This window comes from Moschus berezovskii, chromosome 16 (genome assembly GCF_049115385.1).
Source record: "Moschus berezovskii isolate FMDL1 chromosome 16, NW_MosBer_1.0, whole genome shotgun sequence".
Classification (NCBI taxonomy): domain Eukaryota; kingdom Metazoa; phylum Chordata; class Mammalia; order Artiodactyla; family Moschidae; genus Moschus; species Moschus berezovskii.
The window spans coordinates 1,241,080-1,267,811 of NC_142475.1; the positions used below are offsets into that span (position 1 = coordinate 1,241,080).

The window sequence follows — 26,732 nt, forward strand, 5'->3', positions numbered from 1 at the left end:
CACGCGGGCTTTCTCCAGTTGTGGTGAGGGGGCTTCTCTCGTTGCGGAGCAGGGGTTCCTGGCGCCCCGCCTCAGTGATTGCAACTCAGTGGGGGCTCCGTAAAGAACGCGCCTGCCAGTGCAGGAGACGTGAGAGGTGGGCTCGATGCCTGGGTGGGGAAGGTCCCCTGGAGGAGGGCTCGGCACCCCACTCCCGTGTTCTTGCCTGGAGAAGCCCATGGACAGAGGAGCCTGGTGGCCTATGGTCCGTGGGGTCACCAAGAGTCAGACAGGACGGAAGCATGTTAGCAGGCACGCATGAGCTCAGTTGCTGTGGTTCACGGGCCCTGAAGCCCGGTCAGGAGTTGTGGTTCACGGGCTTAGTTGCTCCTCAGTGTGGAGAATCTTCCTGGACCAGCGGTGGAAGCTGTCTCCTGTGTTGGCGGCCAGATTCCCAACCTCTGTACCACCAGGGAAGTCCGTTTCTTTGCAGTTTTGATGGATGTTTCCAAATGAAATGATGCTGGTCTTTTTAAGATGTCTTCACTTCCCTTGGACTGCAAGGAGATCCAACCGGTCAATTCTAAAGGAAATCGGTCCTGATTATTCATTGGACTGCCCTGCTGCAGTCCATGGGATCACAGAGTCAGACACAACTGAGCGACTGAACTGAACCCTCCCCTGACATTGTTGGTCCTTTAACCGTACCTACCATTCTAAAGGAGATCAGTCCTGGGTGTTCATTGGAAGGACTGATGCTAAAGCTGAAACTCCAATACTTTGGCCACCTCATGTGACGAGTTGACTCACTGGAAAAGACTCTGATGCTGGGAAATGTTGGGGGCGGGAGGAGACGGGGACGATAGAGAATGAGATGGCTTGATGGCATCACCGACTCGATGCACATGAGTTTGAGTGAACTCCGGGAGTTGGTGATGGACAGGGCAACCTGGCGTGCTGTGATTCCTGGGGTCGCAGAGAGTCGGACACGACTGAGCGACTGGACTGACTGAACAGAAGCACAGCTATACCGACGGTTTCCTGAGCACATCATCGCCTCACTGTCTTTGTTTCTTTTCCCTTTTTGCATGAATGTCTGATTCCTTCCTGGAAAATTGTTCCTCATCCATTAAGGCCCACTTCAAAGGATGCCTCTTTTATGAGCTCTGATCCGACACTTTCAGGCAAAATTAGCTTTTCTGTCGTCTTCGCTCTGGTAGGACTTTAATCTGAGGGAGGCCAGGTGTGGCCTCATTGCATCTGCTCCGTGAGCCCCAGGAGGACCAGATGAACCTGAGCCCTCCTCAGAGCAACACCAGACCAGTTCCCACCGGACATCAGTGGGTTAGGGTGGGGAAGGGCCCTGTTGATGACAGTCTGAGCTCCACACCGGGTTGGGCAGGTCACCCCACAGAGGAAGGGGCAGGAAGGGGCCAGACAGGGGTGTTAATGTCACACGCATGTATGTGCTAAGTTTACACATATGCATGTGGTATGTTAATGTCACACACGTGTGTGTGTGTTACATGAGTTACCTCATTCATTCTTTACCTTTCAAAGCAAGTTATCTTATCCTCATTTTGGAAATGCAGAAATCTAAGGCTCAGAGATGGACAGGAAGCCTGGCGTGCTGTGATTCATGGGGTCGCAAAGAGTCGGACACGACTGAGCGACTGAACTGAACTGAAGGCTCAGAGATTCAGATGGTGAAGAATGTGCCTGCAGTGCAGGAGACCAGGTTTGATCACTGGATGGGGACGATCCCCTGGAGAAGGGAATGGCAAGCCATGCCAGTGTTCCTGCCTGGAAAGTCCATGGACAGAGGAGCCTGGCGGGCTCCATGGGGTCGCGCAGAGTCGGGCACGACTGAACAACTACCACTTTCAAGGCTCAGAGAGATTAGGTAAATCACCCGAGACGGGCGGTGGGTTCAAATTTGTCAAACTTGGGACTTTGTGGTTGTTCCTGTTGCATTCTGGAATCTTCTTTCCGGGACGGAGAGGTTGAGACTGAAGCAGCCGTGTTCTTCCTCGAGGGGGCGCGTCTCCAAGCTCCGCGCGCTCTCCTGCCGTCGAGGTGAGCAGGGCGAGCTGAGGGGACGCGGAGGGGAGCAGGGCTGAGGAGCTTGTTGGGGCGGCCTCGTGGCTCAGCCTCGTCCTCGGAGGGGAGCAGGGCTGAGGAGCTGGGGTGAGGGCGCCCCCCTCCGCGTGGCTCGCCCGCCCCGTCTCCAGGGGAGCGCGGGTTGTGCATGCGCTCCTGACCCCAGCCCTGCCCTTCCAAAAGGCCAGCTGGAGCGGCGACGCTTTCTGGAATAACACGGGGAGGACGATGATGAATACTTGGCAAGCTTTGGAGTAGGAAATGCAAAACACGTGCCTGGTTGGGGTTCCTTCACATGTTTCTAATCAGCCAGCCAGATTTTGCTGGAGTCTTTTATGGCTTCTCTGAGATCTGTAGGGAAATTGAAAGGCCGGTGGAGGCCTGGGCTGACCTGTGGTCGCTCTGGAACTGCCCCTTGTCCCCGACTCCTTCCACCACTTAGTGAAAGTTATTATTGCAGTCAAACTTCTTAGTCATAGTTCCAGGGGGTGAAATTTCTTAGCTGGTCATATGGATGACATGAGAGCAGCACGGTTGGATGAGTCTGTATGGAATCTGACAAAAGACAGGTGAAAATAGATATCGAAAATTCTGCGAGTAGGATGGACTGCAGCTTCAGTTCCATTCAAGAAGTATTGTAAGCACCTATTATGTATGAGGTATGAGTGAAAAGTCCTACTTTCCTTAGGAAAGTCCGTATCTTAAAGTGAGTACATCTTAAAGTGAACTCACTATCTTCAGTTTCTGAGCTCAGATGATGACACTGCCGGTGACCCAGCTGCTGAAGCTAGAAACCCTGGGACCTTCTCTGATTCTTCTCCCTCTCTTATAACCATATTTAATCACGTCCAAGTGATTTTTCCTCTGCAATTAAAAAAATTTGCTTCCTCATCTCCGTTGCCATGATCCAGGTCTAGACCTTCATCATCTCTTGCCTGGATGTTCTAGTGGGTTTCTGAGTTTGCTCCAACTCATGTCCATTGAATTGGTGATGCCATCCAACCATTTCATCCTCTGTTGTCCCCTTCTCCTCCTGCCCTCAATCTTTCCCAGCATCAGGGTCTTTTCCAATGAGTCAGCTTTTTGCATCAGATGGCCAAGTACTGGAGTTTCAGCATTAGTCCTTCCAATGAATATTCAGGATTGACTGGTTTGGGGTTCCTTTAGGGTTGACTGGTTTGATCTCCTTGCTGTCCAAGGGACTCTCAAGAGTATTCTCCATGCTGGAGACTCCTAATCTCATCCACAAGGGTCAAGGAAGGTGCTCCGTTCCGTTCCGTTCAGTCGCTCAGTCATGTCCGACTCTTTGCGACCCTGTGGACTGTAGCCTACCAGGCTTCTCCATCCATGGGATTCTCCAAGCAAGAATACTGGAGTGGGTTACCATTTACTTTTCCAGGGGATCTTCCCGACCCAGGGATCGAACCCGGGTCTCCCGCATTGGAGGCAGACGCTTTAACCTCTGAGCCACCAGGGAAGCCCAAGGGAAGGTGCTATTTAAAGGGAAAGAAGAAGGACTCACCCAGGTGAAGAGAAGAATGTGGAGAGACTGTGGGTGAAGAGTCCGCAGCGCGACACAGGGGAGTTTCGAGACGCTGAGAAGGAGGGGCTATGATGCTGAGGCCCAGGGGGAATCAGGCAGGGGTGCTAGTAAACACGCGCCACCAGCAGGGAGCGGCAGGTCCTCGGGGCAACTCCAGCCCTTCCTGGCTCCGAGGCAGAATGGCCAGGGCTGGGCTCACAGCGTGGCTTGTGCGACATGGGCCAGCATCCAGCCAACCTCCTTAGCTAGAAACCTTTGTCAACAGCCAGCAACTCTGACCAGATTATCACTAAATTAGGTTAAGGAGTTGACACTTTATCTTTGCAACAATGGAAAACCTTGCAGGGCACTAAGCAGAGGCATTAGGTCAGGTTAGAATTTTAGGATGATTTGTCCAACTGCAGTTTGGAAGGGAGATTAGAAGACTTCAAACTGGAGTCAAGGGGAATGGTTAGGGGGCTTTCTCAGAGGTCAGGATGAGAGCAAGTGGAGGCCTGGCCTGACGGAGTGGCATCCATCAGAATCAGCACCACTCTGAGCAGAGAGAAGCTAAGCAACAGCCTGAGAGGAGCCAGGCAGGAACTGGAGTCTGTTACTCCTTCTCGCCAAAAGCCCACGTTAGTCAGAGACAGAATGGTGGATTTGCTGAACCATGATTTTGACTCAGTGAGGAAGCAGTTTCCTTTTTTTTTGTAACACCTTTCAGTTCAGTTCAGTTCAGTCGCTCCGTCGTGTCCGACTCTTTGCGACCCCATGAATCACAGCACGCCAGGCCTCCCTGTCCATCACCAACTCCTGGAGTTCACTCAAACTCATGTCCATCGAGTCGGTGATGCCATCCAGCCATCTCACTCTCTGTCGTCCCCTTCTCCTCCCGCCCCCAATCCCTCCCAGCATCAGAGTCTTTTCCAGTGAGTCAACTCTTCGCATGAGGTGGCCAAAGTATTGGAGTTTCAGCTTTAGCATCAGTCCCTCCAATGAACACCCTTGCTGCTGCTGCTGCGTCACTTCAGTCGTGTCCGACTCTGTGTGACCCCATAGACGTAAGCCCACCAGGCTCCCCCATCCCTGGGATTCTCCAGGCAAGAACACTGGAGTGGGTTGCCATTTCCTTCTCCCATGTGTGAAAGTGGAAAGTGAAAAGTGAAAGTGAAGTCGCTCAGTCGTGTCCGACCCTTAGCGACCCCATGGACTGCAGCCTACCAGGCTCCTCCATCCATGGGATTTTCTAGGCAAGAGTACTGGAGTGGCTTGCCATTGCCTTCTCCAGTGAACACCCTTACTGAGGCATAATTGATATTAAAAATGTGTACATATCTAATGTATATAATTTGATAAGTTTGGCCATATGCACCTGGAAAAACGGTACGGATGATCTTATTTGCCACAGACTAGGAGAACAAATATATGAACTAAGGGGGAACGTGGGAGGGTGGGAGGAGCTGGGAGATTGGGATGGATACCCGCGTGGTATTGATACTATGTGTAAACGGATAACTGTGGGAGCCTCCCAGATAGCACAGGGAACCCGGCTCAGTGCTCTGTGGTGACCTGAAGGGGAAGGAAGTGCAAAGGGGGACATATACACGTATGTAAGGTTGATTCCTTTTGCTATAGAGACTAACACAACATCATAAACAATTACAATAAAAATTAATTTTAAAAAACCCAACAAAGTGACAAACATATCTATTCCCTCCAAATAAATAACTGAGTTTCGTAATAGAAACTCAGAAAAGGAGCAGACAGAGAAACAGCACAGGATCCTGTGAGTCGCCCACGCGGGCCCAAACGCGTGCCCCAACGCGTGCCCCCTTTGGCCTTTTGAGGCATCATCGTCTCCCCTGCGCCGAGGACACTGATGTTTGTGACAGCTTGTTCCCTTCGTCCTCCCCTGGAAACTTTCTCACAAGGCAATTGAAGAATCTCAGTCATTATCCCGAAAAGCAGCTTGAGCTTTCACAGTTGTGCAATCGCACCGAGTTAAACTTTCACAGGCCCTTGGTTGGCCTGGCGCGGGTGAAACGTGAGCAGGCAGGGTGGATGTGAGGCGGACAGGGAGTCAGACAGTGATGGAATCAGCCGCACTGCGGACTGGCCTTGGTCTGTGTTCATGTCCTCTGGCTCCAGCTCAGGGGTGCTTGAGGGCTAGCGTTTGGTCTGGAAAAACCATTAATGAACAAAATAATCGTTCATATTTTCTCTAGTTTTCTAATCATGTTCAAAATCTGTTTTATTTTTTGAGGTCTCTTTTTATTAATTTTTTAAAAAGTTTTTATTTTATATTGGAGTATGGCTGATTAACAGTGCTGTGACATTTGGACAGCGAAGGGACTCAGCCACACAAATCCATCTTTCCATTTATCCTCCACACTCCCCTCTCATCCAGGCTGCCACGTGACACTGAGCGGAGTTCCCTGTGTAGGACCTTGTTGGTCATCCATTCTAAGTCCAGCAGAGTGTACATATCCGATTTAGAGAATGAACTTATGGTTGCTGGGGCAAGAACGGGGGGAGAAGATAGTGAGGGAGTCTGGGATCGACATGGACACTCAGAAAATCTGCTATTTTAACCAAAGGGAGAAAAATCCCTGCCGTGAAAGAGCAAGGTGTCAGGCGGAGTTGGACTCTCATCTCTAATGTTTTCCTCTCTCAGGTTCCAGAGAAACTTGAGGAGATACACCCTTCTCTGGGTCTGCTTTCCTTGTCTGAAGATTCTTCTGTGTGATAACCCCGGGCTTTTATGAAGTCTTTGCATTTTGAAATGTCAGCTCGTATTAGGTTCTCAATATATATCTGAAAATTAGAGGGATGAGCCTTGTATGCTAAGCCCAGAGCTGTTAATGGGAGGCACATATATGTATACCTATGGCTGATTCACGTTGATGTTTGGCAGAAATCAACAAAATTCTGCAGAACAGTTATCTTTCAATTAAGAAGTAAATAAATTTTTTTAAAAAAACCATAAAACACTCAAAAAAAAAAGGCCCTGTGCGTTTCAGCTGTTCTCAGTCATCGGCACAGGTGATGGCTGGACACAGGCCCACGGGCATGTGCACGGGCTGTCCTGTCACAAACGGGAGGAAGGCAAGAAAGAGACGGTCATGCAGCATCTGTGCAGAGGTTTGCCAGACGTGCAGGAAAGGCCATTCACAGCAGGGGAAGTCAGGGATGGCCCTGGTGGGCCAAAGGTTAACAACCCATGTTCCTGTGCAGGGGACACAGGTTTGATCCCTGGTCGGGGAACTAAGATCCCATGTGTTGCGGGGTGACAACTGAGCCCAATCCATCTCCACCCACCCACCCCCTGCAACTTTCCACTAACAGTTGCTCTTCAGCTGAAGTTTCAGTTCCCCACGTCCCCACTTTCATCAAGCAGAATGCACATGACCATCTGGTGGGGGATCTCCGCGTGGTGTGTGAAGCTTTCCTAGAAAAATGGTTTGAATTACTTTTGTAAAGCAGCAGAACCCTCTTTCAATATTAAATTTTACTTAGAGAAACAGTATGAAAACAGCTGTGGTTAGACATCAACAACTACAACATCATAAATATTTATCAGGCATTTATAATCTCCTAAGCGCTGTGCTATATGCCATATATCTTCTCATTTAATCTTTATTACGATCCTACGATGTGCCGCTTATAAGACAGGATTATTGCTATCCTCTTTTTAGAAACAAGGTAGCTTAAAGAACCCGTGTGCCAATTCAGGAGACGTAAGAGACCCGGGTTCAATCCTTGGGTTGGGAAGATCCCCTGGAGGAGGGATGGCAACCCACCCATGGTTCTTGCCTGGAGAATCCCATGGACAGAGGAGCCTGGCGGGCTACGGCCCACAGGGTTGCGAAGAGTCGGACACAACTGAGCACAGTCGGGACTGAAGGTGACAGCTAACACGCGCAGCGCTCGGGGGCGGCAGGCAGTCTGTCCTGGGCGCAGGTCCTCATGGCGCAGGAGGTCGGGCGAGCCCACCCACTCACTTCCTCCTGCAAGGGCAGGGGGAACTAAGCCTGAGCTTCCTTGCTCCAGCTCAGGAATTCAGATGATTTACCAGGTTGCTGTGTGACGTGATTTAAGAAATATTGCCCTGGTTTCTTCTCCAGAGCAAACCACTCTACAGAGTCCACATTCTGTCATGTCGATTCAACATGAAAGGGGTGTGGCCAAGTAAGTCTTCAGATGCAGAAGGAAGTGACAATCACACACACACACAAACGGGTGTTGTATGATTCCATTTACATGAAATGTCCAAGACAGGCAGATCTATAGAGACAGGAAGTAGACTGGTGGTCATCTAGGACTGTGAGATTGGGGAGTCATTAATGGATGATTAATGGCTACAATGTTTTGTGTGTGTTTTTTTTTTTTTTTGGAGTGACGAACATGTTCTAGAATTGGTTGTGGTGATGGTTAACTCTGTGAATACCCTAAAAACCATGACTTGTACCATTTAAATTGAGGAGTTGTATGTTATGTGACTTATAGCTCAATATGGCTGTTAAAAAACCCAAAACAAAAAAACAAACACAGCAACGATCTCTGAGTCAAAACGAATCATGACATAGCTGCTGGCAGCAACATGACCACTCTAACAGGGACATATGCAAGGAGAGGGGTGAGCCCTCTGGGGACACTGGGGAGGATCTGGCAGAGAAAAGGTACTGAGCCCAAACCAGATCTTCCTGGGAGTCCAGCAGCGGGGATACGCCTCAGGCAGCTGAGATGCTCTGTGGGTGATCTTGGTAGAGCTGATATTACGCAGAAGTTGAGAGCCATGAGAGTGCAGGGCTTGTTTGCCTTGCACGCCTAGATAACAGATACTGTGAGAAGGACCCAGGGGAAGAGGATTGCAAGATAAGCAGGAGCTCAATGATCCCATTCCTTGAATCATTCATTCATCCATTCATTTCTTTTTTCAGAAAATATTTATATGGATTTATTTGGCTGCGCAGGTCTTAGCTGCAACAGTCAGGATCTTCCATCTTCTCTGTGGCATGTGGGATCTGGCTCGACCGGGGATCGAACCTGGGCCCCTTGCATTGGGAGTGCGGGGTCTTAGCCACTCGACCCCAAGGGAAGTCCCTTCATTTCTTTCCCAAGCATCACCCATGTGTCAGGCAGACGTTTTAGGTCAGTGGTCTCTGGCTTGGCTTTTACAATTGCCTGCAAAATTAACAAAAACTGGTAACAGAGTCTCACCCCAGGGGGTGCCCTGGGTGTCAGGATTTTTTTAAAAGCCTAAAAGATGGGTCCCGGCCTTAATGAAGTTTCAGGCTATTGGAAGCAGCAGGAAATAGACAGGTAAGGGAACAAGGGAATCTTTCATCACAACACGGGGTAAAGGATGTGACCGAAGTGAAGAAGGCTGACAGCTGATAACGAGGGAGAGGACAGCTCCCTGGATTGGCTAGTTGGGGAAAGTCTCTTTGAAGAGGTGACTTAAAACTTGGTTCTAAAGGAGGACTGGCCTTGGAAGATCCACCAAGTATGTTCTATGCAGTGGACACATGGTGCGTGTGCGTGCGTGCGTGTGTGTGTTGTTGTTAGAAAGAATGGGCACATATTCAGATCGTGTTCGGAAAGATGGAGCACGCTCTATGGGAGACGGCTGAATGTGTTTGTAGACTGTGATGAAATCAGCAGAGAAGTAACTGAAAGCTCACGGGATGACTGATGAAAGAATGTTTCAGAAGACCTGAGAAGAGAGGGATTCTGTCACACCCAGAATGGAGACTGGACATACAGTTTCTGGTGGGGGGACAGGAAGCAGAGCTCCCTCCTGCTAGGTTCCTGTGATCTCTGCTGCGGAAGAGGAGACGTCTGCTGAAAGAAAGGCGGTGGGGAACGGGCTCCGGGTCCTGAGGGGTGGCAAGGAGGACTGTGGAGTGGCGGGGGTGCTGGCCAGGGCTGCGTATAAGGCGTCCGGGGGGCCGGGCACCGCACCACGGCCGCAGCGCACGCAGGTGCTGGGGCCAGAGGACACGCTATGCGGTGCTGTGTGGCTCTCGTAGAGCACGATGCCGTGTCTGGGGCTTTGGAGATGGTCTGACCCTGGCTGGACAGGGAAACGAACAAACTGAGCAGGAAAGCGAGTTAAGATCGAAACTGACATTAAAGTCTAGACTGGGACATAGAGGAAGGAAGTGATGTCGAGAAGGAGGAAAAAAGCAGAAGGACTCTAATTAGTCAAAAGCCAAACAAGCATAATGGGAAGAAGGGAAGGCATCAGGAGGGAGCTCGTCCCTTGTTACTGCATGGTAGCTCTGCACACACACATTAAAGTACTTGCAAGGATAACAGTGGCTACTTGTCACTGTCAGAAGAAAGGCAGAGGGTTTTACCTACATAATTTAATTCTCATAGCACATACCGTAATCCCCATTTTACTGATAAGAAAACTGAGGTTTACTGAGGTTAAATATATTGCTTGCAGTTTATAGCTAGGAAAAGGAAGAAACTGTATCTGTCTGATGACGCTAATGCCCATAACCACCAAGTCAGATTGACAGACACACATTTCTTGCTGTAGAATAGTCTATGACTCCTGCACCCTCGTGTTAAGAGCTGGTAACCCAAGGCAGTCATAGTAACCCATCAGGCTCGGCAGGATGAAGTCCAAATCCCCTCAAGAGACACAGAAGGTCAGAGTCCAAGCCACACCCTCCTCTCTAGTCCCAGCCTCCCACGCCCTCTGTTCTCCCCTGCAGGAACTATTTTCAGAAAGGCCTCAGGACAGCTTTTGGACACGATGCTGTCCGGGTCAGTGATGTCCTTCCTGCTCTTCTCGTGGCCGAAACCTCCCAGTCCTTCCAGACTGAGTGTGAGTATCAGCCCCTCTCCCCTCGTCTCAGTGGAAAAATCAGAGTGATGCCACTTTCCAGACCAGCTGTCTCCAGAGCATCTCTGCAGACCCGCACCGCAGCTGTCCTCCTCACACTAAAATTCTGGTACACTGACTCCTTGTTCAGGGCTCTCTTTACAGTCTCATAGCCCCTTCCCCTTCCATTCAGTATTTCACCATCTGGAAGGGTCCAGAAACAGGAGGGGAAAAGACTGACCAAGACTAGTGATGGACTCAGAGCAGCCTCAGGGATCCCTGGGCTTGTTCCAGCACTTCAGGCCAGTGTGGTTCCCGCAGCATCCTTTTAGCAGCTGGCAGAGGAGAAATCAGACAATAAAACAATGTAGTCTATGAACTCAAGACACCTGTGGATATCCTTAACTTTTAACACTTTAACACTTCCTAACACTTTTATAATCCAAAAATTAGAATGTTGAATAGTTATCTTTGCTCTATGTTATACATTGTAAGTATAATAGGTGCTTCGGTGTTATAATTCAGTTAGTGGGGTGGGTCACTCAGCAGGGAGGTGGGTGGTTTGTGGGTGCACCCAGGATGTGGTTGAAAAACCCACCGCAGATTTCACTTTCTGGTTGGCTGACTGGGTAGAGATCTTATTTTTCTGGAGCGGCTTTTTCCTTCTGTGTAGAATGGCAGTCGTAGGAGAGCCTTCCTGGCATTGTTTGGGAGGTCAAATGACAGGCTGATTGTCCAAAGCTCTTTGTCAACTGTTGCAAGCTTTAGGGGGAGATAATGGGGGTATTATTTCCCGGAGTGTGAGAGGACTTTATAGGAGGCACTGCCCGCGTTTAACCTGGAAATGCTAATTCAGGGAACTCACCAACCGCGCGGCAGGAAAACCCGGGGAGAGGCCGGGGCCGGATGCAGGAGCAATGGCAAGTCAGACCCCATGGAGTCTCCCCGAAGGAGAAACATTAACCCGGCGCGGCGGGGTGGGGGCGGCGGCCCCCGGACGCCCCGTCTGCGCCCCTGGGTCCGCTCCAGGCAAAGGTCGCGCGCGGGGCCCGCCGGAGGCCGGCTTCCAATGGGCGGCGGGGCCCCGGGACGGCAGCCCGCGCGGGGAGGCCGGGAGGCGTGCGGCCGGCCGGGCGCAGGGCCGGCGGGGCCGCAGCAGCATGGGCCGCCGCGCCGAGCGGGTAGGTGGGCGCCGGGCCGGGCCGGGCTCTGGGCGCCTCCCCGAGGGCGCGGAGCGGGGCTCGCCTCCGGCCTGGGCGCCCGGCGCGGCGGGGTTTGCACACGCGCCCCCGCCTCTGGAGACCCGGACGCCGGTCCCGGGCGCCGCGGGGTCGGGCTTCGCCGGGCTCCGTCCCGGGGCCGGCCGGGCGCTGTGTGCGGTCCTGCGGAACCGGGGCTGTGCGGGGAGGACGGTTCCGGCGAAGCTCTCGGGGGGGACCTCCGCTTGGCCCCGGAGGCGGGGGAGCCCCTTCCGCAGGCCGGGTCGGCGCCCGAGTCGCGGGCCTCTGCCGCGCCCGGGACGAGCGGAGCCTCTCCTCCGGGACGGGAGCTGGGGCCGCGGCGTCCGGCCGGGCCGCCCCGGAGCCGGCTCCCCGTGGGGCGGGACGGGGCTGCAGTCTGCCGCACGCCCTGGTTTCGGTTTAAAGGTTCACCCCCGGTGGGGGCAGGGGAACAAAAGCCCCGCTGGCGCACAGCAGGACGCAGACGAGGCCGCCCCGGCATCTGTGGAGGTCGTTTCCCTCTGGCCGGCGGGCCAGGGACGGACCGTCCTCCTCACCTCAGTCAGAAGGAGTTTCCGCGCTTCCCCTCCTCAGCCAGTAGGTGTTTATCGCGTTTCTGCGCTTCCTCACCTCAGCCAGTAGGTGTTTCCGCGCTTCCTCTCCTCAGACAGTAGGTGTTTCCGCGCTTCCCCTCCTCAGCCAGTAGGTGTTTCCGCGTTTCCTCTCCTCAGCCAGTAGGTGTTTATCGCGTTTCCCCTCCTCAGCCAGTAGGTGTTTCCGCGCTTCCCCTCCTCAGCCAGTAGGTGTTTATCGCGTTTCCCCTCCTCAGCCAGTAGGTGTTTCCGCGCTTCCCCTCCTCAGCCAGTAGGTGTTTCCGCGCTTCCCCTCCTCAGCCAGTAGGTGTTTCCGCGCTTCCCCTCCTCAGCCAGTAGGTGTTTATCGCGTTTCCTCTCCTCAGCCAGTAGGTGTTTACGCATGTCTTCTCCTCAGACAGTAGGTGTTTCCGCGTTTCCTCTCCTCAGCCAGTAGGTGTTTATCGCGTTTCCCCTCCTCTGCCAGTAGGTGTTTCCGCGCTTCCCCTCCTCAGCCAGTAGGTGTTTATCGCGTTTCCCCTCCTCAGCCAGTAGGTGTTTCCGCGCTTCCCCTCCTCAGCCAGTAGGTGTTTCCGCGTTTCCTTTCCTCAGCCAGTAGGTGTTTCCGCGCTTCCTCTCCTCAGACAGTAGGTGTTTCTGCGCTTCCCCTCCTCTGCCAGTAGGTGTTTCCGCGCTTCCCCTCCTCAGCCAGTAGGTGTTTCCGCGTTTCCTCTCCTCAGCCAGTAGGTGTTTCCGCGCTTCCTCTCCTCAGACAGTAGGTGTTTCCGCGCTTCCCCTCCTCAGCCAGTAGGTGTTTCCGCGTTTCCTTTCCTCAGCCAGTAGGTGTTTCCGCGCTTCCTCTCCTCAGCCAGTAGGTGTTTTCGCGTTTCCCCTCCTCATCCAGTAGGTGTTTATCGCGTTTCCTCACCTCAGCCAGTAGGTGTTTTCGCGTTTCCCCTCCTCATCCAGTAGGTGTTTATCGCGTTTCCTCACCTCAGCCAGTAGCTGTTTATTGCGTTTCCCCTCCTCATCCAGTAGGTGTTTATCGCGTTTCCTCTCCTCAGCCAGTAGGTGTTAATCGCGTTTCCCCTCCTCAGCCAGTAGGTGTTTCCGCGCTTCCGCTCCTCAGCCAGTAGGTGTTTCCGCGCTTCCCCTCCTCAGCCAGTAGGTGTTTCCGCGCTTCCCCTCCTCAGCCAGTAGGTGTTTATCGAGTTTCCTCTCCCCAGCCAGTAGGTGTTTACCGCGTTTCCTCACCTCAGCCAGTAGGTGTTTCCACGCTTCCCCTCCTCAGCCAGTAGGTGTTTTCACGTTTCCTCACCTCAGCCAGTAGGTGTTTTCACGCTTCCTCTCCTCAGCCAGTAGGTGTTTGTCGCTTTTCCTCTCCTCAGCCAGTAGGTGTTTATCGCGTTTCCTCACCTCAGCCAGTAGGTGTTTCCGCGCTTCCCCTGCTCAGCCAGTAGGTGTTTGTCGCGTTTCCACGTGTCCTCTCCACCGCCTTCCCATATATCTCCCACCCAACTTCTTGAAAGACCAGGTGAGGGTCACCATCTCCATGTCCAACTGCGCCAAGTTGCTCAGTAAGTCCACCTCTTTGAGACGCCATGGTAGCCCGCCAGGCCCCTCTGCCCAGGGATTCTCCAGGCGAGAGCACGACAGTGGTTGCGTGTCCTCCTCCAGTGTGTCTTCCCGACCCCGGGCTCGAAGCTGCGTCTCTTCCAGCTCCTGCACCGGCGGGCTGGTTCTGCACCACTAGCCTTACCGCGCTCGCTTGGCCGGGCGCCAGAGGCCTCTGGGAGCTCAACCGAGCAGTCTGTTGCCTTCAGCCTTCCCCAGGGCTTCTCTGTGTCATTGTGGGTTGGTCATCCTCTCTCTGAAGAATTTTACTGTCCTGGAGCCTTTGAGGCCGGCCTCCTGGTCCCCTCTGACCTGTCACCATTGACTGCCTCCCTTCAGCAGCGTCGGTGTGGCCCTCTGCTCTCTGTCTTCCCCTTGGTCTCCCTGGGATACCTCATCTACCCCCATGGCTTCCCCTGCTCCATACACATCTGTAGCCTGTTTGGGTCTTTCTCCTAAATGCCACCCTTCTCTGCACCACCTCTCCGCTCTGCGGTCTCCCAGAGCCCCTTCAAGGCCACGAGCTCAGACTGAGCGTCTCCTCCCCTCCCCGCCTAGGCCCGCTCCACCGCCATTGTCCACCGCTCAAATGGGGTCCGTCATCGTCCACGTCAGACAGGACAGTGTCACCCTGGACAGAGCCATCATCCCCTTTCATTCGTGACACCTCTCCCTGCCTCACGGGTTTTGTGCACTTGCTGGTGTCTCCAGGCCAGCTCCCACCGTTCAGTGTCAGCCAGGACCGCCCCGCGTTGACTCCAGTCTCAGCTTTCTGTGAGTCTCATTTGAGACCAGTACTGCCCACCCCCAGGCGCCCTGTCTTGTCACCATCCTGTATCAAATTGTCTTTCTAAAATGCAGTGTGATCACACAGATCTTTTTGGAGAAGTCCACAGTGGATTCCTGTTTTTTCCTTTTGAGAACAATGTTGATGTACACAGGAGCTCTGGACTTGCCCTTTACCTCTGTCTACAGTGTGATCTCTTGGCAGTCACCCACTCCCTCTGCACGTATGATGCACATTTGATGCACACCGTACGCATGCAGTGTGTAAATTCAGGCATGTGAAGCTGTTTCCTCACCCTCATTTTCCTCTTTGTCCTTCTCTTGGGTCTGGTCTAACTTCTGTTTTTTCTTAGACTTGGCTGACAGCACCTCTCCTGAAGACCACCCAGGCCATCAGCTCCTTATCCTCCAGCAGGGTGGGTGGTCCTCTCCTTTTCTCCCAGAGTTTCCTCATCTCTTCTGTCAGAGCATTTACCATTCTTTGTTGCAAGTGTCTGCTTGCTTGTCCGTCCTCCACTGGTCTGTATGCTCTTTGAGGGCAGGATCAGCTCTGTCAGTCCTCACGTCCTTCGAGCCTGTTTTCTGGACCCAGGGGCGGATGCGCAATGTGTTTATGTGAATTCTTGTACAATTCTGGTCACTGACAGTGATCTTCAGGCGCTGGATAAGATGACAGAGATAAAAATGTATAATACAACTGTAAAGAATGAAGAATGAATGTCAACCCTGATTATCAGGGACAGGCAGAGTCTTCCACGTATTTAACAAGTGAAGGTGTAGACTTTCTGGGTGTTTGAGATAACCCTGCAAGTCTCCAGATCCACCAGCTCCCTCTCTCACCTGCCTCTCAATGGTGTCTCCTATTCCTCTCCTACCGCCCAAGGATGGGGAAAGCTGTGTGAAAAGCATGTTGCAGTTTTTGCTTTGTGAAAACAGAGGAATCATTTTCAGGGTAGACCATGGCACAGGAAGAGGGTACAGAAGACCAAGCGAGGTGAACTTCTTTTGTTGTTTTGGCTGTGCAGCTTGTAGGATCTTAGCTCCCTGACCAGGGATCGAACCTGTGCCCCCTGCGTTAGAAGCTCAACATTCCAACCCTGGGACGGCCAGGAGTGTCTCAAGGTGGGCCTCTAAGAGAGCCCTTTGATAAGCTGACATCAAAGAATCAAGCTGGCATGTTTTGACACCAGAAGCAAGGCTCTGAAGGGACTAACAGATGAGATGTCTGAGGCCTGCTAGAGTGATGGAGGCTTTGGAGACTAGAGATGAAAACTTTAGTTTGATTTTCTGAAGAAACACGTGCATTCAGGACTCTATAGACAGAGTGATGGTGACGTTCTAATAGGGAGCTATTAAAACCATTAGGTTAGTCCATTGGAGAAGGAAATGGCAACCCACTCCAGTGTTCTTGCCTGGAAAATCCCTGGGATGAAGGAGCCTGGTGGGCTGCAGTCCACGGGGTCCCAAAAGAGTCGGACACAACCGAATGACTAAACAACAAAAACAACCTAAACAAATGCCTTCATCCAGCTTTCTGATAATTCTCTAAGCTGCGTTATAGTGCTAAGTGCTGTGTCATGCTAAGTCGCTTCGGTCGTGTCTGACTCTTTGTGACCCTATGGACCTTCACCCGCCAGGCTCCTCTGTCCATGGGATTCTCCAGGCAGGAACGCTGGAGTGGGTTGCTGATAGTGCCAAGTATCAGGACATAATGATTTTTATATGTGTTTGGTTTTTTATTTTTAATGGGTGCATAGTAGCTTTACCACGTTGTGCCAGTTTCTGCTGTACAGTGTGTAAATCGGCTGTGTGCATACATCTATCCCCTCCCCGGTAAACGTCCCTCCCGCCCCAGCCCGTGGCTCTGGGTCACCGCAGAGCACCAACCTGAGCTCCCTGTGTTGAACCACAGCTTGCCACCAGTTAACCTATTTTACACCTGGAAGTGTATGTTTATACATAATTGACCTCCCTCTGCTATCCCCTAGAAAAGTGAAGTCGCTCAGTCGTGTCCGACTCTATGACCCCATGGACTGTAGCCCACCAGGCTCCCCTGTCCATGGGATTTTCGAGGCAATAGTACTGGAGTGGGTTGCCATTTCCTTCTCCAGGGGATCTTCCTGACCCAGGGATCGAACTCGGGTCTCCCTCATTTTAGACAGATGCTTTACTGTCTGAGCCACCAGGGAAGTTGTATCCCCTAGAAGTCTAGTACAAAGATGTGTGAAAAATAGTCACCCAGTGGTATGAATTATACGATGTTTAAGGCAGTAAACTTTCAGAAGAAAATTCTCATTCATTAAAAAAGTCATATTTTCATTTTATGATTATGCATTTTGTAGAAACAATTTAATAAGGGAAGTAACAGGGAAAAGGTTGTCTACAGTCTTAGTACTGAGAGATCAGCATATTAACATGTCAGTGAATAGCCCTTCTATATTCTTTTATGCACATGCAGTCTTAAAATTGGAATCACGAGTATCCTTCTATAGCCTGCTTTTCAGTAAAACATACCAAGTGTTTTACTCCATGTCATTGTATGTTTTTCAAAAGCATGGTCTGCCATGGGTGATGACTTACGTTCCGTTCTGTAGCTGTCTCGTGCTCGGTTTAACTAACTCCTCCCGGTGGACATCAGGTTGTTTCTGTTTTTCAGTGTTGCCAGGAATGCTTTGATGACCATCTGAGATGTACATCTTATTCCCATACATCCATTCTGTGAGGGACATTTACATTTTGTAAAATTGCAAGACAGTTGATGACTAAAAACTGATATTGAGTTGCTTAGAAAACATGAGTTTAAAAAGGGTCTAATTTAACTTAAAAACTTCATGTCTACTCTATGTTATATAAATCTGTTGTATATGAGACTTTATGTGTGTGTGCCTATGTCTCCACTTCTCAGTCCTCTAACTTAATGAAGGAATCTGATTTTAAAATGTGTCAACAATCGTGGGCTTGATGCAGAAGTGAGACATAACCAGGAAATACATTTCTTGAACAAAGAATTGAGAGTTTGAAATCTAAAAACTTTAGCATCTATCAGTGTGACACATTTTTATTTCCAAGCTAAATATAAGAGAAATGATGACATGTATGTTACAGGATAAAGAGAGTTCTCTGAAGAGAGAAACACTGCCTAATATTCTGGTGACCATGGTCTTAGATTTTTACTCTAAAGAGAATAACTAATCTCCTTAGACACTGAACAAGCAGGTATATCTCCACTGTAGAGTGAAATGTTTTCATCTGAGAAGTAGGTCTTGGTTGGGAAACACTGAATCAGTTTGGTGACTTTTTAACAAATAAATGAAAGATCTTGTCATGGATTGAATGGTATCTGTCCCCCACCCATTGAAGTCCTGACCCCTAATACTTGTAAATGTGACCTTATTAGAAGATAAGTTCTGTATTAGTCAGTTCAGTTCAGTTCAGTCACTCAGTTGTGTCTGACTCTTTGCGACCCTGTGAACCACAGCATGCCAGGGTTCCCTGTCCATCACCAACTCCCGGAGTTCACTCAAACTCATGTCCATCGAGTCGGTGATGCATCCAGCCATCTCATTCTCTGTTGTCCCCTTTTCCTCCTGCCTTCAGTCTTTCCCAGCATCAGGGTCTTTTCAAATGAGTCAGCTCTTTGCATCAGGTGGCCAAAGTATTGGAGTTTCAGCTTCAACATCAGTCCTTCCAATGAGTATTCTGGACTGATTTCCTTTAGGATGGACTGGTTGGAGCTCCTTACTGTTCAAGGGACTCTCAAGAGTCTTCTCCAACACCACAGTTCAAAAGCATCAATTCTTTGGCGCTCAGCTTTCTTTATAGTCCAACTCTCACATCCATACATGACTACTGGAAAACCATAGCTTTGACTAGATGGGCCTTTGTTGGGCTTTTTAATATGCTGTCTATAGTAGTCATAGCTTTTCTTCCAAGGAGTAAGCATCTTTTAATTTCATGGCCGCAATCATCATCTGCAGTGATTTTGGAGCCCAGAAAAATAAAGTCAGCCACTGTTTCCACTGTTTCCCCATCTATTTCCCATGAAGTGATCGGACCAGATGCCATGATCTTAGTTTTCTGAATGTTGAGTTTTAAGCCAACTTTTTCACTCTCCTCTTTCACTTTCATCAAAAGGCTCTTTAGTTCTTCCCTTTCTGCCATAAGGGTGGTGTCATCTGCATATGAGGTTATTGATATTTCTCCTGGCAATCTTGATTCCAGCTTTTGCTTCATCCAGCCCAGCGTTTCTCATGATGTACTCTGCATATAAGTTAAATAAGCAGGATGACAATATACAGCCTTGATGTACTCCTTTCCTGATTTGGAACCAGTCTGTTGTTCCATGTCCAGTTTTAACTGTTGCTTCCTGACCTGTGTACAGATTTCTCAGGAGGCAGGTCAGGTGGTCTGGTATTCCCATCTCTTTAAGAATTTTCTATGCATATGGATTGGCTCAAAAGTTCATCTACATTTTTCCATTACAGCTTCTTATGGAAAAACCTGAATGAACTCATTGGCCAACTATATATAAATAGTTGAGAGAGAGACTTATTATAAAAATTGACTCACCTGAGGACGGAGGCTGAGAAGATCATTCATGTATTGTCTGCAAGCTGAAGGACCAGAAACTGGTGGTGTAATTTACTTTTAGTCCAGGGACTTGCCGGGCTAGTGGTGTAAGTCCCAGTCTGAACCCCCAGGTTTGAGAACCAGACGTACCGATACTGAGGAAGGAGATGGATGCCCCAAATCAAGCAGAAAGAGCAAATTCACTTTGTCCCTCTTTTTTTCCTGTTCAAGCCCCAGTGAATGAAGTGGTCCAGATCAATACTGTTGAGGACAATCTTTACTCAACCAATTCAAACGCTCAGCTCTTCCAGGAATACCCTCACAGACACCTAGAGAAATGTTCTGCCAGCTGCAGGGGTGTCCCTTAGCCCAATCGTATCAATTAACCATCATGAGGATCTTAACAGAAGTAATCAAAGTAAGGTCCAGTGGGCCGTCACCCACTGTGGCTGCCATCCTTGTAAAAAGGGGAACTTTGACACAGGGAGGAAGGTGATGGGAAGAGACACAGGGAGAAGATGGCCATCCTCAGAGCCGAGAGGAAGGGGCGGGAACAGACCCTAGAGGGCCCCATCCGTCTGACAGCTCGGTTTGGACATCTAAGCCTCCAGCCCTGAGACACAGTAATTTCTGTTATTTAAGTCAGCTGGTTTGTGATACTTTGTTATGGCTTAATACAGATTTCCAGTGAGTCAACTCGCCGCATGAAGTGGCCAAAGTATTGCAGTTTCAGCCTCAGCATCAGTCCCTCCAATGAACATCCAGGATTGATCTCCTTTAAAATGGACTGGTTGGATCTCCTTGCAGTATAAGGGACTCTCAAGAGTCTTCTCCAACACCACAGTTCAAAAGCATCAATTCTTCGGCGATCAGCTTTCTTCACAGTCCAACTCTCACATCCATACATGACGCTGGGAAAGGTTGGGGGCGGGAGGAGAAGGGGACGACCGAGAATGAGATGGCTGGATGGCATCACCGACTCTGTGGACATGAGTTTGAGTGTACTCCGGGAGTTGGTGAGGGACAGGGAGGCCTGGCGTGCTGTGATTCATGGGGTCGCGGAGAGTCGGACATGACTGAGCGACTGAACTGAACTGAATACAGATTTAAATTAACACTGATTTCATGAGAGCGTAATTCCCTTTGTGTGGTTTCAGCAGATAACAGCAACACAACATTATTCTGTTCTTCCATCGCCAGAGATGATGGTGTTGTCCCTAGGCATGACAGCAGATGGAGTGTCACTGTGTCGGTCAGCAAAACATTTTCTAACTGATCTCCTTTGACCCTGACCATAACAGATGAGCATTCTTTTCCTTTCTCTGGCCTTGCCACGTGGCCTGCAGGATCTTAGTTCCCCAATCAGGGACTGAACCTGGGCCCCTACGTTGGGAGCGGGGCATCTTACCCACTGGACCACCACGGCAGTCCCGAGATGAGCATTCCCCCACCTCTGGTTTAGTGATAGGAACAGAGGTTCAGAGAAGCCAAGCGAATTATTTAAAGTTGCACAGCTTGGAAGCAGTAGACTTGAAACTCAAATATTGGCCTTTGGATACTAAATACCATAGGATTTTAGTGAAAAGATGATGCTTTTCACCTTTGTGGACATGCCAAATATCATCTTCCCTCCTTAAAATTTGAAAACACTGAGTTGTGGCATGCTGCGCCGGATTTTTTTCTTTCTTCTCCTAAATCCCCTGAGAATGATTTAATAATCCCACTTGTTGGAAGACCTCCAATGGCTGAAGACACCTACTCCACCCATGCCTTTATTATCAAATATTTATCAGGAATTCAGGCACCCGTGTTTATGTGCACAGAATCTCTCTTCTCCACTCAGAAGCTTTGTTTACTGACAAAATGGACTTTCTGGGGACACAGTTTGATTACTGACAAATCCAACTGCAAAACTTTGGACATGTTGGATATAATTGAGTTTTTCCATCATTAATTCTACTCAAATATTAATTCAACATCGTGACGTGAGGAGCGCCAAACAGTTTCCAGGAAGCTGCTTGACTTTAGTCAGCAGGAACAAATGCAAGATTATTGCCCTTTTTTCCTTGGGTGACCTGAGCTTGTTCTTGGCACCCGTGAGTGCAGAGCACTGGTTGTCTTAGTGTTTCAGTGGCTTCTACCCAGGGGACTTATTAGTTTTGAACCTTGGGGATAATTCCTGAAGAATGTAATTCTTTTCCTCCCTGAAAGAACAAAATGTTGCTTGTGTTGGGCTATTCTTGTTATGGGATAAAACCAGCAGTCCCCAAATTATGGCATCATAAAGGTCTATAGGTCGGGCTGTCAGATTCAGGAAAAGACAAGCAAACCAAAATAGACAACAGCAACCCTTCCTAACCCGCTCCCAGGATGTCCCAGTTAAATTTCAATTGCAAATAAACAAGAAATACTTTTTTAGTATAAATATGTCCCCGATATTGAAAATACTAAAAAAAAAAAAAAGTCTCCAGCAACCTCACCTGTCAGGTTATATTGTGGGTAGAGTACTGATGATTTATCAGTATTTCAAAGTCTGTGAAAACTGTCCATTTACCTAAGTGAGACTGAGAGTTCCCTGAAAATGGTAACTGTCCTTGATTTTGGTTGGGATTTTCTTTGACCCAGCTCCAAAGCACTGGTCATCTCACACTGAAACCATAATTATATTGCCATTTTTGATGACTTGTATTCCAGGGATCATGCAAAGTACATATATTATCTCATGTCATCCTCAAAGTCAGAGGCTGGAGAACCATAGCCTGCAGGCAAATCTGATCACTGCTTATTTTGTAAATAAAATTTTGTTGAAACACAGTTACCTCCTTGTTTTCTGTATAGTTTGGGGCTGCTTTGATGTTACAACAAGTTGAGTAGTTGAGATAGATCACTGTATGGCCCAAAAGACCTAAAATATTTATTATTTGGCCCCTTACAAGAAAAGTTTGCCTCAGTTCAGTTCAGTTCAGTCGCTCAGTCGTGTCTGACTCTTTGCGACCCCACGAATCACAGCACACCAGGCCTCCCTGTCCATTACCAACTCCCGGAGTTCACTCAAACTCATGTCCATCGAGTCGGTGATGCCATCCAGCCATCTCATTCTCTGTCGTCGCCTTCTCCTCCCGCCCCAATCCTTCCCAGCATCAGAGTCTTTTCCAGTGAGTCAACTCTTCGCATGAGATGGCCAAAGTATTGGAGTTTCAGCTTTAGCATCAGTCCTTCCAATGAACACCCAGGATTGATCTCCTTTAGAATGAACTGGTTGGATCTCCTTGCAGTCCATGGGACTCTCAAGAGTCTTCTCCAGCGCCACAATTCAAAAGCATCAATTCTTCGGCGCTCAGCTTTCTTGACAGTCCAACTCTCACATCCATACATGACCACGGGAAAAACCATAGCCTTGACTAGATGGACCTTGGTTGGCAAAGTAATGTCTCTGCTTTTTAATATACTATCTAGGTTGGTCATAACTTTCCTTCCAAGGAGTAAGCGTCTTTAAATTTCATGGCTGCAATCAGCATCTGCAGTGATTTTGGAGCCCCAAAAAATAAAGTCTGACACTGTTTCCACTGTTTCCCCATCTATTTCCCATGAAGTGATGGGACCAGATGCCATGATCTTTGTTTTCTGAATGTTGAGCTTCAAGCCAACTTTTTCACTCTCCTCTTTCACTTTCATCAAGAGGCTTTTGAGTTCCTCTTCACTTTCTGCCATAAGGGTGGTGTCTTCTGAATATCTGAGGTTATTGATATTTCTCCCAGCAATCTTGATTCCAGCTTGTGCTTCTTCCAGCCCAGCGTTTCTCATGATGTACTCTGCATATAAGTTAAATAAACAGGGTGATAATATACAATCTTGACGTACTCCTTTTCCTATTTGGAACCAGTGTGTTGTTCCATGTCCAGTTCTAACTGTTGCTTCCTGACCTGCATACAGGTTTCTTAAGAGGTAGGTTAGGTGGTCTGGTATTCCCATCTCTTTCAGAATTTTCCACAGTTTATTGTGATCCACACAGTCAAAGGCTTTGGCATAGTCAATGAAGCAGAAATAGATGTTTTTCTGGAACTCTCTTGCTTTTTCCATGATCCAGCGAATGTTGGCAATTTGATCTCTGGTGCCTCTGCCTTTTCTAAAACCTGCTTGTACATCTGGAGGTTCATGGTTCACATATTGCTGAAGCCTGGCTTGGAGAATTTTGAGCATGACTTTACTAGCGTGTGAGATGAGTGCAATTGTGCAGTAGTTTGAGCATTTTTTGGCATTGCCTTTCTTTGGGATTGTAATGAAGACTGACCTTTTCCAGTCCTGGGGCCACTGCTGAGTTTTCCAAATTTGCTGGCATATTGAGTGCAGCACTTTCACAGCATCATCTTTCAAGATTTGAAATAGCTCAACTGGAATTTCATCACCTCCACTAGCTTTGTTCATAGTGATGCTTTCTAAGGCCCACTTGACTTCACATTCCAAGATGTCTGGCTCTAGGTCAGTGATCACGCTATCGTGATTATCTTGGTCGTGAAGGTCTTTTTTGTAAGTTCTTCTGTGTATTCTTGCCTATACTGATTCAAAACCATCCTCTGAAGGGTTACCTGTGTTCTCATTTTTAGAATGAAAGCATAGAGACCCTCAGGGTTCATAATTGAGTAAATTCTCACAGGGCTTCCCAGGTGGCTCAGTGGTAAAGAAATCGCTTGCCAGTGCAGGAGACAAAGAAGGTGTGGATCAAATCCCTGGGTGGGGAAGGTCTCCTGGAGGAGAGAAGGCTTCCCACGCCGGTATTCTTGCCTGGAGAATCCCAGGGACAGAGGAGCTGAGCCCACAGGGTCGCAAAGAGTCGGACACGACAGAGCAACTGAGTGTACCTGTACACGAGGTCTCACCACTCTTGGAATTCAAACCAAGTTCTGTCGAATTCCACAACTTCTGCTCTGACTATAGCTGACCCTAAGGCTGATGGTCAGTTATGTGTATCCTTAAATGGGTTTAACGATGGGGAAACTGATTTCTGATTGAATACTGTCCATCTCAAAGACAAGGCAGATTGCATGGGGTAGTGGTTAAGCGGCCAGACTCTGGAGCCACATTGCTTAAGCCCCAGATCAACCCCCTAATTTCTCTGTATCTCGATTTCCATCCCTGTAAATTACAGAGGATGATAACACCTATATGTGTGACTGTTATTGGGGTTAAGTGAGACGATGTCTAAAAAATGGGAAGAGCATTTGACGTGTGGGTCACAGGGCGTTTATTATTTTTATTTCAAATTAATACTTCAAAATAAGGGTGAAATAAAGAGTCTGGAGAAGTTGGGAGCATTTGCCATGGTTGGTTGACAGAGCAGCTCAGCCAGACAGCTCGGAGAGCACAGTGGCCCCTGCTTGTCAGATCCCAGTGAGGAGAGAAAGCTGTCTGGCTTCTTCATGTCGGCGCGTCTCATTTTATTTACTTTACGGTATTTCACAGATAACGTCATTTTTTTTTTGTAAACTGAACATTTGTAGCAACTCTGTGTGGAACTAGTCAACGGGCACCATTTTTCCAACAGCATTTGCTCAGTTTGTGTCTCTGTGTCTCATTTTGGTAATTCATGCGGTATTTCAGGCGTTTTCGTTATTACTGTATTTGTTGTGTGATCTGTGATCAGGGATCTTTGATGTTACTGTTGCAAAAAGATTATGACTTGCGGATCGCTCAGGTGACAGCATTAGCAATTGTGCGTTTTTTAAGGCAGTTATTTATTTTTGAGTGCATTTGGTCTTTTTGCTGCTGGGGGCCTTTCTCTGGTTGCATGGAGCGGGGACTGATCTTCACTGCAGTGCACAGGCTCAGTACTGCAGCTCTCGGGCCCTGGACCGTGGGCCTCAGGAGCTGTGGCCTCGGGCTTAGTTGCTCTGCGACATGTGGGATCTTCCCAGACCAGGGATCAAACCCGTGTCCCCTGCATTGGCAGGAGGATTCTTAACCACTAGACCACCAGGGAAGTCCAGTCATGTATTTTTAAAATAAGATATGCACACTGATCTTTTTTCTTTTATTATTTTACTTATTTGCCTGTACCGCACAGCAGGCAGGATCTTAGTTTCCCGACCAGGGATCAGATGCAGGCCCCGCAGTGAAAGCGCTGAGTCCTAACACCTAGATCATCAGTTAATTCCGTGTACACTGATTTTTAGACATAATACTATTGCAGACTTGATAGGCTACAGGAGAGTGTCAGCACCATTTTTATTTGCACCAGTAAACTAAACAGTTTGTGTGTCTTGCTTTATTGAGATATTTGCTTTGTTGCAGTGGTCTGGAACCAAACCCACAGTATCTCCGAGGTTTGCTGGTAAGAGCTGTCTTTGTTCTGAGCATGCCTTGTAGAGCTTGGTTGGCCGTGTTTGCCTTGGGAAGGTGTGTTGTGAGATGTTACAGCATGTTCATCCAGTGCTCATTGGACCTTAAACCCCTTATTATTATTACCCTGGATATTTATAGTCCTAATATCCAGTGCCAGTGGCTCCAAATTCACTAAAAATAGAGCCAGGCTGCCAGAGAATGACCTTCCTATATAATACAAGACAGGCAATTGTCCTCAGAAACATCTCAATTTGTAATTTAATCTCAGGAAAAAGCTGGAAAAAATCAGTTTTTACCAGTATTCCTCACTCTCCAAAGTATATTTTGTGTATGGAGTCACTGTGAATAAAATCTTTATGCAGATCATGCTAAATATATGAGAATAGATTTGATCTTTTGAGGAGATTAGGAGATAAAGTCATTCCCTGAGAGTAGTGGAAATGGAAAAGCTTGAAAAGACTGGAAAAATTTGCGACATTATATACAAAATATTCAAGGGTTAAGTCAATATGTAGTAATATGGCCAAAATTCTCCAAGCCAGGCTTCAACACTACATGAATCAAGAACTCCTAGATGTTCAAGCTGGATTTAGAAAAGGCAGAGGAACCAGAGACCAAATTGCCAACATCCTTTGGATTATAGAGAAGGCAAGAGAATTCCAGAAAAACCTCTACTTCTGCTTCATTGACTATGCCAAAGCCTTTGACTGTGTGGATCACAACAAACTGTGGAAAATTCTTAAAGAGATGGGAATATCAGACCACCTTACCTGCCTCTTGAGAAATCTGCATGCAGGTAAAGAAGCAACAGTTAGAACCAGACATGAAACAACGGACGGTTTCCAAATCGGGAAAGGAGTACGTCAAGGCTGTATATTGTCAGCCTGCCTATTTAACTTATATGCAGAGTACATCATGAGAAACGCTGGGCTGGATGAAGCACAAGCTGGAATCAAGATTGCTGGGAGAAATATCAACAGCCTCAGATATGCAAATGACCCCACGCTTGTAGCAGAAAGTGAAGAAGAATTAAAGAGCCTCTGGATGAAAGTGAAAGAGGAGAGTAAAAGAGCTGGCTTAAAACTCAACATTCAGAAAACTAAGATCATGGCATCCAGTCCCATTACTTCATGGTGAATAGATGGGGAAACAATGGAAACAGTGAGAGACTTTATTTTCTTGGGCTCCAA

At 48.7% G+C, this 26,732-nt stretch overlaps 1 protein-coding gene and 1 long non-coding RNA gene across 8 annotated transcripts in view; one reads left to right on the forward strand and one right to left on the reverse strand.

The window, feature by feature from the left end:
• Positions 1–7,097: 7,097 nt before the first annotated feature.
• LOC148775202 (uncharacterized) lies at positions 7,098–12,514 on the reverse strand. 3 transcript variants are annotated; one of them, XR_016039324.1, is made up of 2 exons: positions 12,293–12,514; positions 7,098–11,204 (listed from the first exon to the last, which is right to left on the reverse strand). It is a non-coding gene; the product is annotated as an uncharacterized LOC148775202 (long non-coding RNA). The 3 variants fall into 3 exon arrangements; XR_016039326.1 differs by having other exon boundaries at positions 12,220–12,514; XR_016039325.1 differs by lacking the exon at positions 12,293–12,514 and adding an exon at positions 11,308–11,428.
• The window catches only part of ENPP2 (ectonucleotide pyrophosphatase/phosphodiesterase 2), a 127,918-nt gene continuing 111,503 nt past the window's right edge, over positions 10,318–26,732 (forward strand). For 3 of the 5 annotated variants that reach the window (XM_055431662.2, XM_055431666.2, XM_055431669.2), the window contains exon 1: positions 10,318–10,445. In XM_055431662.2, the coding sequence (XP_055287637.1) occupies positions 10,374–10,445 (72 nt within the window). In that variant the 5' untranslated portion in view covers positions 10,318–10,373. Of the gene's footprint in view, positions 10,446–11,194; positions 11,363–11,456; positions 11,624–26,732 lie in introns of those variants that run through there. The other 2 variants (XM_055431665.2, XM_055431664.2) reach the window with 2 other exon arrangements.